This window comes from Hydra viridissima, unplaced genomic scaffold (genome assembly GCF_058129835.1).
Source record: "Hydra viridissima isolate aposymbiotic clone 2 unplaced genomic scaffold, HvirCarnegie_v1 scaffold_1, whole genome shotgun sequence".
Taxonomy (NCBI): domain Eukaryota; kingdom Metazoa; phylum Cnidaria; class Hydrozoa; order Anthoathecata; family Hydridae; genus Hydra; species Hydra viridissima.
Window position 1 is genome coordinate 3,404,261 of NW_028324300.1, and position 15,813 is coordinate 3,420,073.

Here is a 15,813-nt window from a genome sequence, read left to right on the forward strand (position 1 = left end):
CTGTCAACTTTTCTATCTCGTTTAGGAAAGTTGCATAAATATAATGCAATTTTAAGCATAAGGTTGTGTTATTCTTATTTAGCAAAACTATTAAGTTCATGATTGAGACATGGAACTGTACTATTGGCCTGCACAACTTAAATGGGGTTTACCAACATTTGACATTAGTTCATTACATGTTTTGGTAAGTTTTAGTGTTTTTTCATTTATTTTTTTTTTAAAACATTAAATGAGCTCTATGTATTATATATATTTATATATATATATATATATATATATATATATATATATATATATATATATATATATATATATATATATATATATATATATATATGTATGTATATGTATATGTATATGTATATGTATATGTATATATATATATATATATATATATATATATATATATATATATATATATATATATATATATATATATATATATATATATATATATATATATGTTAAGTTGTTTTTTTTTTAATCAAATATTAAAGATTAAGTTTGTATTTTGATGGATGCAAATAAGTTTGTAAGTATGTAAAAAGAATCTTTTACTTCCCTTTTTTGCTGCAAATTATTTAATGAATATATTTTGGACAAAATTTAGAGCTACATTAAGTTCTGTAAAGCACCTGTCAGTCTTTACCCATCTTTAAAATCACTGCTTAATAAAAAAGGTAAATTTTGTGTTTAATGAAAAATCAAAACTCTTATTGATCGTTTTGTTAATCAAAAAATATCTATCAACTTGGTAATTACTTTTAGCTTGTAATTTACCATGTCTGTTAACAGCTTCTGGTGAGAAGTATACTTCTCCAAAAGATATAATAAATTATCTTAATCAAAAGGTACTTTATTTATACTTTTTTTTGTTCCAAATTATCTATTAGATTCGAAAAAATTGAGTGAACAGTGGTTTTGTAGTTTTAGAAAAAAAGTTTTTTTATCTTGACTTTATTCACAAGGTAAAAGTTATGGTGACTACAGCAGTTTTTTGTATCACCTGCAGTTCTCTTACAGTATGGTCTTCATTGTTTTTTTAAAATGGCAAAAACTGGCTATATAAAAAAGCTGAATTGATACTGTACTTTAGTTTAATTACATATTTTATTAATTTAACACACTGTATTTTTTTAAATTACAAACTCGCCACATAATAACAAAAACTGTAAAGGAAAGTTTTTACAGCAATGATTAGTCATGGTTAAAGCAAAAAGCTGAAAAGTTATGTTGACTGAAAGAAAACAAACAGCTGTAAGCAAAGAATATTAACAAAGAGCAATACATAAGGTGCCATTTACCATCACTGCCAATCTTATTTCATTTAGACTTACTGCTTGTTTTAGTATATTAAAATGCATAAATATTAGATTAAAAAAATGAATTTCTCATGCTCTGTATGTTCAAATGTGAAAAACTGTTTGGTGTTATGATTCATTATTATATTCAGACTCAGCACAAGAATATTCAAATTAGACAAAGCCAATAAAAAAATTTTTTTTTTTACTTGGTTGTGTTTTTTTTATTATTATTTTTACTATAGTTGTTGTTGTTATTGTTATTATTATTATTATTATTATTATTATTATTATTATTATTATTATTATTATTATTATTATTGTTATTATTATTATTATTATTATTGTTATTATTATTATTATATTATTGTTATTATTATTATTATTATTATTATTATTATTATTGTTGTTGTTGTTATTATTATTATTACTACTACTACTACTACTACTACTACTACTACTACTACTACTACTACTACTACTACTACTACTACTACTACTACTACTACTACTTCTACTACTACTATTGTTATTATATTATGATTTAAAATCTGGTTAAAATAACAAACATAAAATGTAACAAACAAACATACAAACCTTTAAAATGCAAAAATGTATATGTTACAATTTATAATAATGTTATTCTATACTTGTTACAGTTTTTCAACCCTGATACTTGGCTTAATGAGGAGCAAAAAGAAGATATCGTTGCAATGACCTCGTTAGTAGAAGAAAAACTCCTGCCAGCTGTTGTAAGTTATGCATATCGGAATTTTTAATCAGAATGAAGAAGTATATATATATATATATATATATATATATATATATATATATATATATATATATATATATATATATATATATATATATATATATATATATATATATATATATATATATATATATATATATATATGTATATTTAGTTGTCTTTACTTTGGCTTGATAACCAAAATTATACAGAAGTAACACGTATGGCTTATGCGAAATCTTGTCGCTACCCCCTTAATTTCTCTACACCTCAAGGTCTTCAACAAGAAGTTGAAGAGTTTATTCGTATTTCAGGAAATTTCCCTGATGAAAATCTGGAAGTTATCTGTAACAAAGTAAATCTTTATATTCACTTGTTGTATTAAGAACTTTAAAGTTATTATCTGCTCTAAAATACTTTTTTATTTTTTAGTTATTTACGAATGCTATTTCTACATTGAACTTATTTTCAGAGTTTTTGGGTGATAAAGATTATTTATTCGGTGATAGGTATTGGCTTCTTGTTTTTTTGATCATATTTAATAAACTTTTTTTTGTAAAATGTTAAAAAATTTACTTTTGTCTAATTTGTCTAATACTATCCAATAGGTTTATTATATAATATACTTTATTACATTGTATTTATATATAATAATATGTCTATTTTGTATAATATTTTCTAATGTGTCTAATAATGTACTATTGTCTAATTTTCTAACGCTCTTTAATTTTTTTTTTAGACCAAGCTCTTTAGATGCTCTACTCTTCTCATGTCTCGCTATTCCATTGAAGCTGCCTTTACTAAGTGGAAAATTAAAACACCATCTAAAGGGTTGTAAAAACATTTATCAGTATACGACTCGAATTATGCAGACGCATTTTAAAGAAGAGCTGAAAAGTCAAGGTTTTTCTAATTTTTGTTTTTCATCTTTTTTAAAAATTTGTTTCAGCTTAGAAACACAAAAACTTTTAATTACAGATGTTTTGAAAGTTATTTTTCTTCTATCTTTTCTGTTATTAGATTCTCTTCCCAAAGAAGAAGAAGACTCAGATAAATACGATTGGGTATTTCCTGTTGTCGTTACTGCGCTAGCAATGCTTTCTTACGCTATAAACATCAGATTGATAAGCATTACAAGATGATTAAAAAAGGAAATATGAATTTCGGAAAATGATTTTCGCAGTTACAATTAAAAGTCGTGCTTGTTGGAATGAAAATTTTTCAGAATTACTTTTTAAACGCTATTTTCTTCACTTACCAAAAGAGCACAAGTAAAAGCATAGTGGCCTTAGCATCCGGTATTCGCTAAATTTCCAAAACTCTTTTTTTCGCTTTTGTCTCTTCACATGTATTGCGTTATATTTCACATTTGTTCTAGCAAGAAAATATTAAGATTTATCAGCATAAATGTGACGAAATTTGAATGAACAATTCAATTACACGTTTATAGTACGTGTGTTTAATGTTTTACAGACAATATTTTGAGTTTCTTTTCGGCCAACTGTATTCTTCATTTCCCCTTAAGTTTTGTTTCCCAACGTATCAACCGATATAGTTAAAGGTGTTGTTTATATTTATGTTCAAAGTTCAAAAACGTTCACTTACGAAAATGGTGGATCGATAACAGAATACAAGAGATTTGAAGCTGAAATAAAGTCATCAAACCCCTTGTGTTATAGAGACGGTTTGTGCTGTCTGTTAACGACCATAGATTATTAGAGTGACATGTTGAGTCCTCTCTTTTTTAAGTTATTAGCATTACTGTATTGCGAATCTTGAAATAGCACTTCGCGTTTAGTCAACAATCGTCACAGTTTTAGCAATTTCAAACTAATTAAAACATTAACGAAACATTAACATGTTTAGTTATGCTGTCTATGGGAGTAGGAATTGTTACGACAATTTAACATAGTCAACCTTGTCGGTATTAAAGCTTAAGTGTTTTGTGTGTATGTGTGTGCGTGTGACATTTTTAAACAAACTGTTTGGTATTTCATATTTAAGTTGTTTTTACTGTTAATATTTATCGTCAGGCGGTTATAATGGCTAAGATAAAATAAATAAACATAAACTAACAAACGGTGAAATAATACACATTACATACATTCATGGGGGTTCGTTGCTTGTTTTTTTAGGGGTTCATTGCCTATTTTATATTGGATGGCGGAAGAGGGTGGAGACATTACAAAAGATCTTGCACCGTCTTTGTATAGAAAAATACCGATTGAAAGTTTTTCCTTCTTTTCAAATGCATTTTCGATTTTATAAAGTTAATTGTTTCTAAAGTTTGAATGTTATTATTAAGTTATCGAGATCAAACGTAATTTCGCATTTCGTTTGACCTCGATAACATAACAATATTAACTTTATAAAATCAAAAAAGGCAAGTTTGAGCCTCATCGTTGACTTATCTAGATAACTCAAATATAAGGTTCAAATTTGCAGTAAAATCTGACAGCTTTAGATAAGCAAAAAAAAGTAATTGCTGCATAATATGATTTGCATATGCTAACCGAACTATCGGTTAATTTTTAATTGCTAGTAAAACAAAATCGCTTTATGTATATAATTGGTAGTAAAACAAAAACTATTAACGGCCGGGGCCTAGGCAAATGCCGTATTTGCTGGTTAGTAATTGCATCATGCAAATGCCTATAATGCAGGCGCTTGCATGAAGCATCGCGTTAACGTATAAAAGTTGAAAAAGCAACCTACTATATGTGTTACTATAGTACTTAAAAAAAAGACTATTTTTAGAACATCTATATATTCTTTCTCAAATCGTTTTTATGTTTAAATGCAATCAAATCGAGAATATTTTTTCAAGTCGTTGCTGTGCGACAAGTAAACTCGCCACATCATTTTTGCTTACATCATTATTTTGATTAAAAAAAACAACGTGATTCATGATTTCCTCCAATCAGGTTTTGTGATGTTTCTTAAAAATGGTTGTATTCGCACGAAAAGATTCAAGTGTAATTAAAGATGTTTTGTGTTGTTCCAAAATGGCCATGGTTTATAAACACTTAAATCTCAACTTAGTTAAGTGACAAAAACGTTAAATCAAAGATGAGTAGATGATATAAAAATTAGTTTCTATTTGGAATCTAAGAAAAATATACGCAAATTATATTTTAACTATCGTACTTTTAAAAAGCAAACAAGGATGTCGGATTTTTCTTTCGATTTTTTTGATAACCTCTTTGAAGACTGCCCATGTGAAACCCCAAAAAAGAATTCTTTTTCAATAACGAAAAGCTCACCTCCACAATCACATGCACATTCAGAAGATGAATCTTCAGATTCTGGACATGGGAGTCCTGGATCAAGTTGCTTTAGAAATTGCTCACGTTCTCCAGTAAGTTCAAGCTTAAGTTATATCAAATGAAAATATCATAAATTTCAATAAAGGACTTTCTAATTCATATGCATGCCATTTATCATCTTCAGACATATTTTTGGTTTATTAATTAGAATGAAAACTATGAAAAGACAGATATAACATGTATATGTAACACATACATGTTGCATATATATGTTATGTCTATGTCTACTCATAGTTTTTTCAATTTTTATTAAAATGGGAAAAGGGTAGTAATGCTAAAAAAGAATATTTATGTTGTGACTTATGCCACAACATAAACACATTGGTGAAAAGAAAAAGTTGTTTGATTAAACTTTATACTGCAAAAATCTTGCTTCAATCAGTAAAATTTACATAGCTAAAATGAAAGTTAAATCATGTATTTATCTTCTTGGTAAACCTCAACAATATTTCAGATGCTGTAGCTACAGATACTTCTAGAGAAATACTCTATTTACAAGAGAAATGCAGAAATATCTGTCAAAATAACAATTAGGTGGTAGCAACTCAAAAAGCCAAGCCTTTATTTCCTTACTATATTGCCATGAAGTTGGTGTAAATACAGGTTTTCTAAAGAAAGAAGTATGTAAAGAAGAGAGAGCACATAAATAAATTCAGTGACATTTGAAGTAGAATATAAAAAAACAGAACAAGTTCAGAAAATTTTCAGTCTCCTTTGTACACCTCAAGTTCTATGTTAAGTGAAACTGATTATATAGAATCTGATAAAGATTTTAAACTGCTTCAGATATCATTCCAACAAATCTAACATTTGGATTGGATCAAACTAGTATGATAAAGTTTATATCTTCACTGTAGTTGTACAGGCTTATGGTGTTGAAGATGTAAAAAATGTTTCCTCTGTTTTACTGAAGATATGGAAAACTGACTCAGGATACCAAGTTATAAAAATGGAGAGAAAATTTATGCACATAGAAGGCAGCAAATGATTGTTCCACTTTCAACTATTCTCTAAAAAGACATGACAAGGAAACAGTTTTTTGTTTCAAATTGTTAAAAACCATTAAAAGCACTTTCTAAACCCAACAAGAAAACACCTTATTACTAAAACAATAATAGCAGTTCCTTTCTGTGTATTTTATTTAAAAGTTATATACTATTAGATATCTTTACTAAAAAATTAACAAGTCATTGAAATAGTCTAATATTCATTAAGATTTATTTTTACCATGTATGCTCCATATTGCAAATTCTCGTCTTAAGCCTTCCAAACATCTCCTTTTGGTCTTCACAATGAGCAAGAATTTTAAGTATTTCAAAGTTTTTTGTTTTTTAAAGATTTTTAAGAACTTTTCCAATTACATATAAGCACAGATCATAAGTAACATAGTTTCAATATCACAGTAATTTGAAGCAGTGCTTGCAATGGTGCATGAATTTGTCTCCTTATTCCCAGATGGATCACCAGCTGGATGCTATTATATCACAAAATAAAGGTCCATCCTGACTCATTCTATCATTTGATCTAGCTACTAAGTTTATTGCTCCATTATTGCTTATTGCTCCATCTTTTTGTTTGCATTATGGTCTTGTAATAAACAAAGACTGCAATCTTAATACCCAAGAAGCAAGTTTTTGCTTGATTTTTCTTTTTAACATAAGGAATTGAAGAACATACAATAGCTTTTTCTGATATTTTCTTATTGAGAAGGAAATGATTATAATAATTAACTGCATGGGTGGTTTATTAGATTACATATTATTAGAAATTTAAATTGTTAAAAAAATATAAATTGAAGTATATTAACATTAACTTCTATGAATTAGATTATAATTATAATCATTATTGACACTTCTGTTTTGTTTAATTTTAAGGATTTAATTGACACCTGGGAATCAAATATAGACAATTCAATATGGGGATCAATACTTGATGATTTACCAGATGAATTCTCTGATACAGAAGTTTATGATTATTCAACAAACTTAAAATATTCTTTAATTGATGAAAAAAACTTAATGTGGGAAAATAGCAAAGATATATATAATGAAGAAGATTACTCAATGACAATGAACACAACAGAAATTTTAAATAACACCGGTAAGAACTTAAAAAGTTAACAGTTGTTGATACACTTAAAAAACTCTCTTATCAGCTAATGAGTATTTTCTAATGTTTGTAATGAAAGTTTTTTTTGAGCTCTCGAAAAGAGAGAAATTACTACTCTGGGAAGAGATATTGTTATTAAAGTAATTTTAAATTTATTTAAAATTGCTTTAACAGCAATTTATCTTAGTAGTATAGAAAATAAATCTTAGTATTTGTTTAAAGAATACAAAATATATTTTCAGAGAATGTTCAACAAATTTCTGTCACTAATAATCCTGTAGAGATTAATTCATCCAAATTGGTTCCTAATGCTCCTAATGATTCTGGTCAAAAGTCTGATCAGTCACTTCCTTTCATTCTAAAGCTAGTTAATTCAAATTGTCTTCAAAATGAAAATATAAAATCTCATATCAAAATTGGAAAAAATATATTTGCTGTTATGCAAAATAGCAATCAAGTTAAAACTGTTCATGCACCAATCATTGCTTCTTCAATTCAAAAACCAGTTAATATATCTTCAAATGTTTCTTCATTTCAAAGTCCTGTTGGCTTGTCAAAAAATATAAATTCTACAGAAGAACAACTTGGAATTTTTTCTGTTGAGAAAAAAAGTGTTAATGTAAAAGAGAAAGAAATGAGAAAACACACAAAAATTGAGGATCATGATTATTTTGAAGAAGCTGACTTAGATGTGAATGGCACTACTGGAGTAAGCCTGGTAAAAAATTGATTTGTTAAAAATTTTGGTTAAGTATAATATATATATATATATATATGCAGATTGTTTACTTAATAAAACAAAGTAATGTTTAAATTTGCAGTTATGTAAAAATCTTGTTAATATAAATTTATTAGCTGTAACATAATATTATAAAAACTTTATCTACAGGGGTCTGGGCCTGGGTTAGCGTTAACTGATGAGGAAAAACGATTGCTTGAGCTTGAAAATGTTATTCTACCTGAAAATTGTGGACTAACGAAAGATGAAGAAAAGGTCTTAAAAAAAGTTAGAAGAAAAATTAAAAACAAGGTTTGACATTTCATTAACTATTTTACTTCATATATTTGGGTAAATTCTTTGTAGCATGTTGTAAAGGCCTTGCATACTTTTTAGTGTAATTTCCAGTTTTTCATAATGATTAACTGCATGTTTAACAAAACAACAAAGTTTTACTTTTTTCTTTACTGTTTATTTATGAGATTTTGTATGCATAGGCTAAAGCATAATTTATGCAATTTAATATGTATTTGAATGTGTTTTTAAAAACTTGTAGCAATCCGCAATGGAGAGTCGTCGCAGAAGAAAAGAATATATTGACAGTCTTGAAAAAAGGTAGTTATTTGGTTACTCATAAAATAGCTTCTTTTTATAAACAGAAAGTTTATCTTTGCTTTAAATCTTGTCTATAGAGTGAAAAATTGTACAGACATCAATCTCACTTTGAAAAAGAAAGTTGATTCTCTTACTGAAGATAACAAGTAATATTTTTTCCTTTAACCTTTTATTACATTTTATTGTTAAGCTGTATGCATTAGTGCATTTATGCTTTTCAAATAAAGCTACAAATTTTGCATTAACAGTTTAGAACTTTTTATACTTTAGTCATTTTGTAAGTTGTTTCAATTACTGTTCTCTTAGATCATTATTGAAGCAGTTAAAGGAGCTTCAGAGCTTTGTTGCTGCTTCTGTCCAACAAAGTCGTAATACACAAAAAGGAACTTGTCTTGCTGTAAGTTTTTACTTTAAATATAATTTTAACTGCCACAAATTTTTTTTTTTTTTTTGTATCATAAAAGTATTTACTTGCACGTATTATGGCTTCATTTTTGCCTTGCTTTTAGATGCTTGTTTTATCATTTGCATTCTTCTTCCTTCCTTTCAATCATATGGCTGTTAATGCTCCAAAAAATTCTATATTAACGGAGGCACCAAGTCAAGCTGATGTTTGTAAGTTCTTTTTACATTAAGTTTTAAACGCTGTTAAAATAAAAAAGAAAGGTAATTTTTTTAATGTGAATTCATTTAATTTAGTCCGGTCTCGTACTTTACTTCACTTGGAAAATCAAAGTGATATCGACGTATACGAATATGATGCTGCTATGTCTCGATTTGACACGCATAACAGAACGCATGCAACGACCTATCCTAAAGTATTTTCTGATGAGGTTCGTACAAAAATTGAGCAACTTTTAGCTGCAGAAGATAGTACAAGTAACTTGCTTAAAGCGACACTTGATGTTTATATGAACTCAATCGAATATCCCCAGAATGTAGAACTTAAAAAGCTTGACCTCGTAAATGTATTAGAATTCCAACAAGATGATGTACCTTCAAATTGGCGCAAAAAAGGTAATAGCGGTGACGTGATGTTGTAAATACGGAAATATTTTTGTAAATAAACTAATAACAAACCTTCACAGCATCTTTATTTATCAGATGCTTTAAAAACCTTTATTATTAAACACTCGAGTATTTTGCAGGCATTCACAGAAGCATTTCAAAGTATGAGTATCATTGCTTCTGCGTTTTTTCTTTTAATTCCCCTGTACTTAAAATTACCCCGCGTACAGTGGGTATTATTTTAAAGATTTGAAACAAAGAGAAACTTAAACAATATTCTAACATATCAGATACAAAACTGTTCTTCATGAACTTTGAATAACCGGGATTTTAGTTTACAGAAGTTATCAAGGTTTTTGATTATTATTATTTCGTATAAATATTAGACCCGTTGTCTACGAACTCTCTATTTACTCTACATGAATGGGATACTGATATTGTTTTAAAATAAACATCTTGATTGTAAAATTAGCGATGGTCTAATTGATTTTTCACACATCACACGGGGGTAATCATTGGATTTTTTCTGTTTGATAGTTACCCTATCAAAATCACGTGATCGATTTTTCTATACCATATAAAGCAAATCTTTAACCATAATGCATTGCAATTATTAACCGGCCACAAATTGCAAAAAAAAAATCAGGCGGCTGTTCAGGCATACGACACGTTGAATTCATTTTCAAATTCATTGGTATTACCCCCTGAAGGGAGTTAAAGGTATTGCTTATTTTGCTGATGGTTTAACTGTTATTTTTTTAAAATGATAAAATTAAAAAAATAAAAAAATTTTAATTTGAATAATTATTTTGTTCTCTTTTCTGGTTGTCGAATAATACACTATATTTGTATAGTTATAATTATAAAGTTAAAATATACCGGGGGTCAGTCCTGAGCTATTTACTTGAAAACTTTCTCTAATCAGCCTTTCCGAGATAAAAAGCGCTAGGAGCGGACGGTGTTCAGTGTCTGGACAATATTTTTAAATAAGTCGTTATTTATGACTAATTTTTACAGAAATTATCAATCATTTCTAAATGTATTCTTTTAAACATTTTATCTACTTGTTTGGTAGTAAATCTGGGAGAAGAAGGGAACGTTGGATTCACCTACAAGCTGTCAAGCTAAAATCCTTAAAAAATGGTAATTTTTTTTTGTTAAATTAGTTTGATGGAGTTTCACTGAAAAGTTTGGTATTTTCCTTTGTATAATAATCTAGTTGACAGCATGTACTAGCATAGTACCCAAAAATTATTAAATACCTCAATGAAAAATAAGTTACATTAGAAAAAGAAACAAAAAAAAACAAGGTCTGTGAGCAATTTAAAAAGCTTAACTCTGATCTCACTGAATTAATGAACTCATCTTCATTTATCTAAAATAATAAACTAAAACTCAGTAACTTTTCTCATTATGAATTAAATGTTTAAATTATAAATGGTTACTTCTAGGACAGTATAACTTAAGTTTTATAAAGTAATCAGTAAATGTCAATTATATGGTAGAAGCATTCCCTGGAAAATAACTGTCTCTACTACTGTAATCTTATGAGCTTTATACTGTTTTAATGATTGTAAATACATTTTAAAATTAAACCTTTCCAAAAATGATTAATAAAAAAAAAAAGATTTTGTTTTTTATTTTTTTGAAATAAAATATAACAGGGCCAAATCAGGTTTTGAGAATTAAATGTAGCAGAATTAATGTTAAGCAAATCAAGTTCACAATCACCTTAACATAAATCATTCTACAACTTTTCAAATCAGAGCTTGCTGTATAGATTAGTCTCACATGGACTTTCAATTGGCAGCAAGTTTTTTTTGTTTGATACTTTAGTTATCAAGTATTCTAAGTTGTAGCTAAATTAAAAGTATATTGATTATAATACATTTATATGTAGTAAGTAATCATAAACTAAAAGTACAAATCAGTTTAACAACAGCCTAATGTCATGTATTAAATATGAAATTAAAATAGAGTTAAATATTTATTAACATGTTTCACTATGTAAATTAGCTTTTGGATTGTGATAGATTAGCCTTGCTACACTGAGCAGTTGCTCACCAGTAATAGTGGGAGGAAGTGATAAATATTTTGTTATTTTTTATAAGTACGTGGATTAGAAGCATAGTGTTAAAAAGTGTCATCAGTCTTTAACAGCAAAGGGTCTTTTGAATTAAAAGTCAAATGTATATAAATCAGCAGAAAAACATCTGAACTTTCTAATATTTCTCTAGGCATATATCTTTTTGGTTCAACACCAGGCTATAGTTATTAGCTAACAGATTTTCTATTCTATTAAGTATATCAAAAGTTAGCTGGTTTAAAAAGTGTATAAAGAATTGTGAAAATAATTTTTATGCCATGTCATGGAATTTAATAACTTCTCTATGCAAAACTCATAAAATTTTGTGTTAGTTTAATGAGCTGATTTCAGCTCATTAAACATAGATTGATTTTTAGCAGTTTTATGGTTTAGATTTTCCTGTTTTTTTACTATCTCTACTTGAAAAGTTTTTTGATACCATCAAGAAGTGATGAGTGTAGAATAGCTAATTGATTTACCTTCTTAGTTACTTCTCCAGTCAGATCTGGTGAGAACTTCCTGTCCTAATTAAAAATGATCTGTTAGGTTTGGATTTATTTTTATACGTTCCCAGCTTGTTGACAACAGTTTTGTGTCAATTAATAGTGGTTTTAAAATGTAATATACTAGATGAAAAAACAAAGTTTTTCATGACATCTTGGTCAACTAGGGAACACAATTACCAGAAATATAATTTTCTTTTTTTTAATTGACCAAACTTCCAAAAAAAGAAATCTTAAAAAGTACAATTTGTACATTTTTTTATGTTTGAATCAATATCTAAACTATTGTTGTTAGTCAGCATTTAGTAAATGATTCTATCTGGATCACTAGAAAATATGTGAAAAGTCAATATAAAGTATAATAGCTATTTTGAAAGTTACTGAAACTTAAGCTCTCTAAAAAAACACAATTTAAATATTTTCATAAGTCTACTTGAACTTGTCTTGCTTGTCAATAACTTTATAGATTGCCTAATTTTTTGATCAAAACAATTTTATTTTGTGATATACTCATTTGCTATTTCCTTCTCTAGCAACTCCCAAATGTTCTGTATCAAATTAAGATTATCAGCACAATTAACAGTAGGGTATTCCATTCAAAAAGAAATTAAATTCTTCTAGCTGTTTGGCATGTTGCCCTATCTTTCATAAAGATTTTTTTTTACCTGGACAAAACCATTCAATAAAACTAAACATTTTGTGAAGATAATATTTACTGTCACAGCTGTCACCTATTTTTCCTGACATTTGGCATAAACTGGACAAAATGTGATTGATTTGTCCTTGAGGACAAATTGTGACAAAAAGTGATTGATTTGTCCTTGAGGACAAGTTGTAAACATTTCAATGTAAAGTTGTAAGACTTTCCTAACCACATTTCCTGCTTGTGAGATGTTTAATGTTATTTATAAGATAGAATAATTCATAACATTTACAATTATGCAGAAAATATTAATAATTGAGATAATTTTGTTTGGAAAAATCATCGTTTATTATTTAAAATGCTGTTGAGGCAGTTTTGAGTAAAATGAATGGGGCACCTTTGAATTGTTGTTTAAAATTCTTGCACTTTATTGCTTGATTATTACGGCCTGGATTTTGATTGTCTATTGTTAAAAATGGTTCTAAATTATTAAAAAAAGAGAGTGACAGAAGTTATAGAGGAATATGTTAACAATGCTGTTCTCCAAGTTGCAAATGGATTACTGAGGCCAAGCGAAGCTGCTATAACTTATAGTTTAAAACCTAATACTTTACATTACAGAATAAAGAAATATACAAATTTATCTAAGACCAAGCTTGTTTGACAACTAAATATACTGTCACACTAGTATTTAATAAAGATGAGGAAATAATGTTAAGAGACTACCTAATAAAAAGCTCTAAAATGAATTATGGCTTGACATAAACAAGCAAAAGAACAAGCATTTCATTATGCTATGAAACTTTGCAAATGTCCAAGTAAATGGATTGAAAATAAACAAGCTGGTATTGAGTGGTTGAAGGGCTTCATGAAATGTCACCAAGAACTTTCACTTGGAAAACCTGAAAATACAAGTTTGTCTCGTTCAACAAGTTTCCATCAGCCCAATGTAAATCAGTTTTTTGATAGTTATGAAAAAGTTTTAAAATATTATTTCACTCCTGATAGAATTTATAATATCAATGAAACCAGCATTGTGACAGTACAAGCACCCCATATTATAGCATCATGTTAAACAAAAGTAGGACAGTGTGTATCTGCTGAACATGGACAACTAATTACTATGTGTGGTATACAATTTCATGGCACCATGATAAAAGTGGGACCACCTGGTTGTTATGGTTATGCAAACAGTCCAAGAAGTGGCTGGTTGACAGGGCCATTGTTTTTATAGGTTCTAGAACATACAAAAAAACATGTTAGATGCTCAAAAGAGGATCCTGTTTTACTCTTAATGGATAATCATGAAAGTAATTGTACATTAGATGCCATCAATTATTGTTATGAAAAACAAGAAACTTCGAAAATTAGATTTACATCCTCAAAAGCTAAGCTAAAATAAAAAATACTTTATCTATGTTATCTTAACTTTTAATTATTTTAATTTTTTGCTTTTTTTTTTAAGTTTAGATTTTGTTGCTTGTAAAGATTCTTTTAAAAATTGAGGTTTATTATATATATATATATATATATATATATATATATATATATATATATATATATATATATATATATATATATATATTCATTCTTTATTGCATTGTTAATGTTTTTTAAATGTTCTGTAATACAATACCATACCAAACAATGCACTAACACAAACATTAGTGTGTTTGAAGTGTAAGATCTTAATTAGATCAGTGGATGCTTTAGTATTTTTCCATTTCCGTTTACCGGTATAATTGGGTTTTTTTAAGTTTAAGGTTTAGTTTTGTAAGGTTTTTTTTTAATATATATAAGCTGTTTCTATTTGCAGCTTAAATAGCTTTATATAATTTTTGTTTGATCAACTCTTTGAGTGGTTATAAGATTAGATAGTATTTTTAAAAAAAAGATTTTTACTATTAGAAACTTAAACTTAATGAAATTTAAAAGTAAATATTGCTCTATTTAAAAAAAAGAAGTAATCTCTAGTTATTTCCATTTGCCGGAGATAATTCAAAGCTGCCTTAGGTTGGGGCAGTTTTAAACATTTTCATGCATGTTGAAGAAATAGGAATTTTGATCTGACTTTTAGCTCAGAGTTTATTAAAACTTTTGAATAACATGATATAAATATGTTTTGATATAAAGCATATTTATATTATGTTATTCAGTTTTCCATAGCCTCTAATATCTATTTAGTCCATTTTGATAATCCTATATTTAAAAGGAAAGATACAAAGCAAAAAGGTGATGTAAGGTGCTATTTAGTATGATAATTGTAGACACTATATTATATTTATTATAATGAATTGCAGGATATTGTGATTTTATTAAAATACAATTGAAATTAATTTAAAATTATATTTGGTTTAAAAATCTCTTGTATTTCAGTTTATTACAGTAATGATTTTAAAAAGTTATGGAGCAACATTATCTTGAATCTACTGTTTTTGTCTTGTGAAACTGTTAGCTCAAAGAAAAAAATGGATTTCACCATCTGAAATACAATAAATAAAAAGAATTCAAAGAAATTAATTTAAACGTATGCCACTAAACCCTTTTGTGTAGGGTAAAAGGACTATTGCACTCTTCTACATGGTGTTGATTTCATGTACTTTGTTAGTAAAATTAATCACAGAGAAAGAGATAAAAACTTGAAGTAAATAAACATTTTTTTTTATTTGTTTGGTCTGAAATTAATTTTTTTTTAAAAAAATGCTTGAACATTATTCACAATGTAAAAAAGTAAAAATGAATAAAGTATCACT

General features: G+C 27.4%; 3 protein-coding genes across 3 annotated transcripts in view; all 3 read left to right on the forward strand.

Annotated features, from left to right (window-relative positions):
* The first annotated feature begins 40 nt into the window (after positions 1 to 40).
* On the forward strand, positions 41 to 4,050 carry LOC145187642 (metaxin-1-like). Its single transcript, XM_090094588.1, has 8 exons — positions 41 to 184; positions 611 to 680; positions 769 to 851; positions 1,961 to 2,053; positions 2,228 to 2,407; positions 2,485 to 2,561; positions 2,792 to 2,955; positions 3,073 to 4,050. Exons 1-8 carry the CDS (start codon positions 110 to 112, stop codon positions 3,192 to 3,194), a joined length of 864 nt encoding a protein of 287 aa, XP_089950714.1. The 5' UTR covers positions 41 to 109; the 3' UTR covers positions 3,195 to 4,050.
* Positions 4,051 to 4,981: 931 nt separating this feature from the next.
* Positions 4,982 to 9,905, forward strand: LOC145187540 (uncharacterized). Its single transcript, XM_090094464.1, has 9 exons — positions 4,982 to 5,410; positions 7,253 to 7,478; positions 7,730 to 8,205; positions 8,377 to 8,517; positions 8,762 to 8,820; positions 8,898 to 8,966; positions 9,127 to 9,217; positions 9,330 to 9,435; positions 9,520 to 9,905. The coding sequence occupies exons 1-9, from the start codon at positions 5,219 to 5,221 to the stop codon at positions 9,861 to 9,863; spliced, it is 1,704 nt and encodes a 567-aa protein (XP_089950590.1). The 5' UTR covers positions 4,982 to 5,218; the 3' UTR covers positions 9,864 to 9,905.
* A 524-nt stretch (positions 9,906 to 10,429) lies between these two features.
* LOC145187641 (ATP-dependent chromatin remodeler CHD1-like) overlaps positions 10,430 to 15,813 on the forward strand; it is a 30,590-nt gene continuing 25,206 nt past the window's right edge. Inside the window, exons 1-2 of the mRNA XM_090094404.1 lie at positions 10,430 to 10,548; positions 10,904 to 10,971. Of these exons, the coding sequence (XP_089950530.1) occupies positions 10,969 to 10,971 (3 nt within the window). The 5' untranslated portion in view covers positions 10,430 to 10,548; positions 10,904 to 10,968. The remainder of the gene's footprint in view (positions 10,549 to 10,903; positions 10,972 to 15,813) is intronic.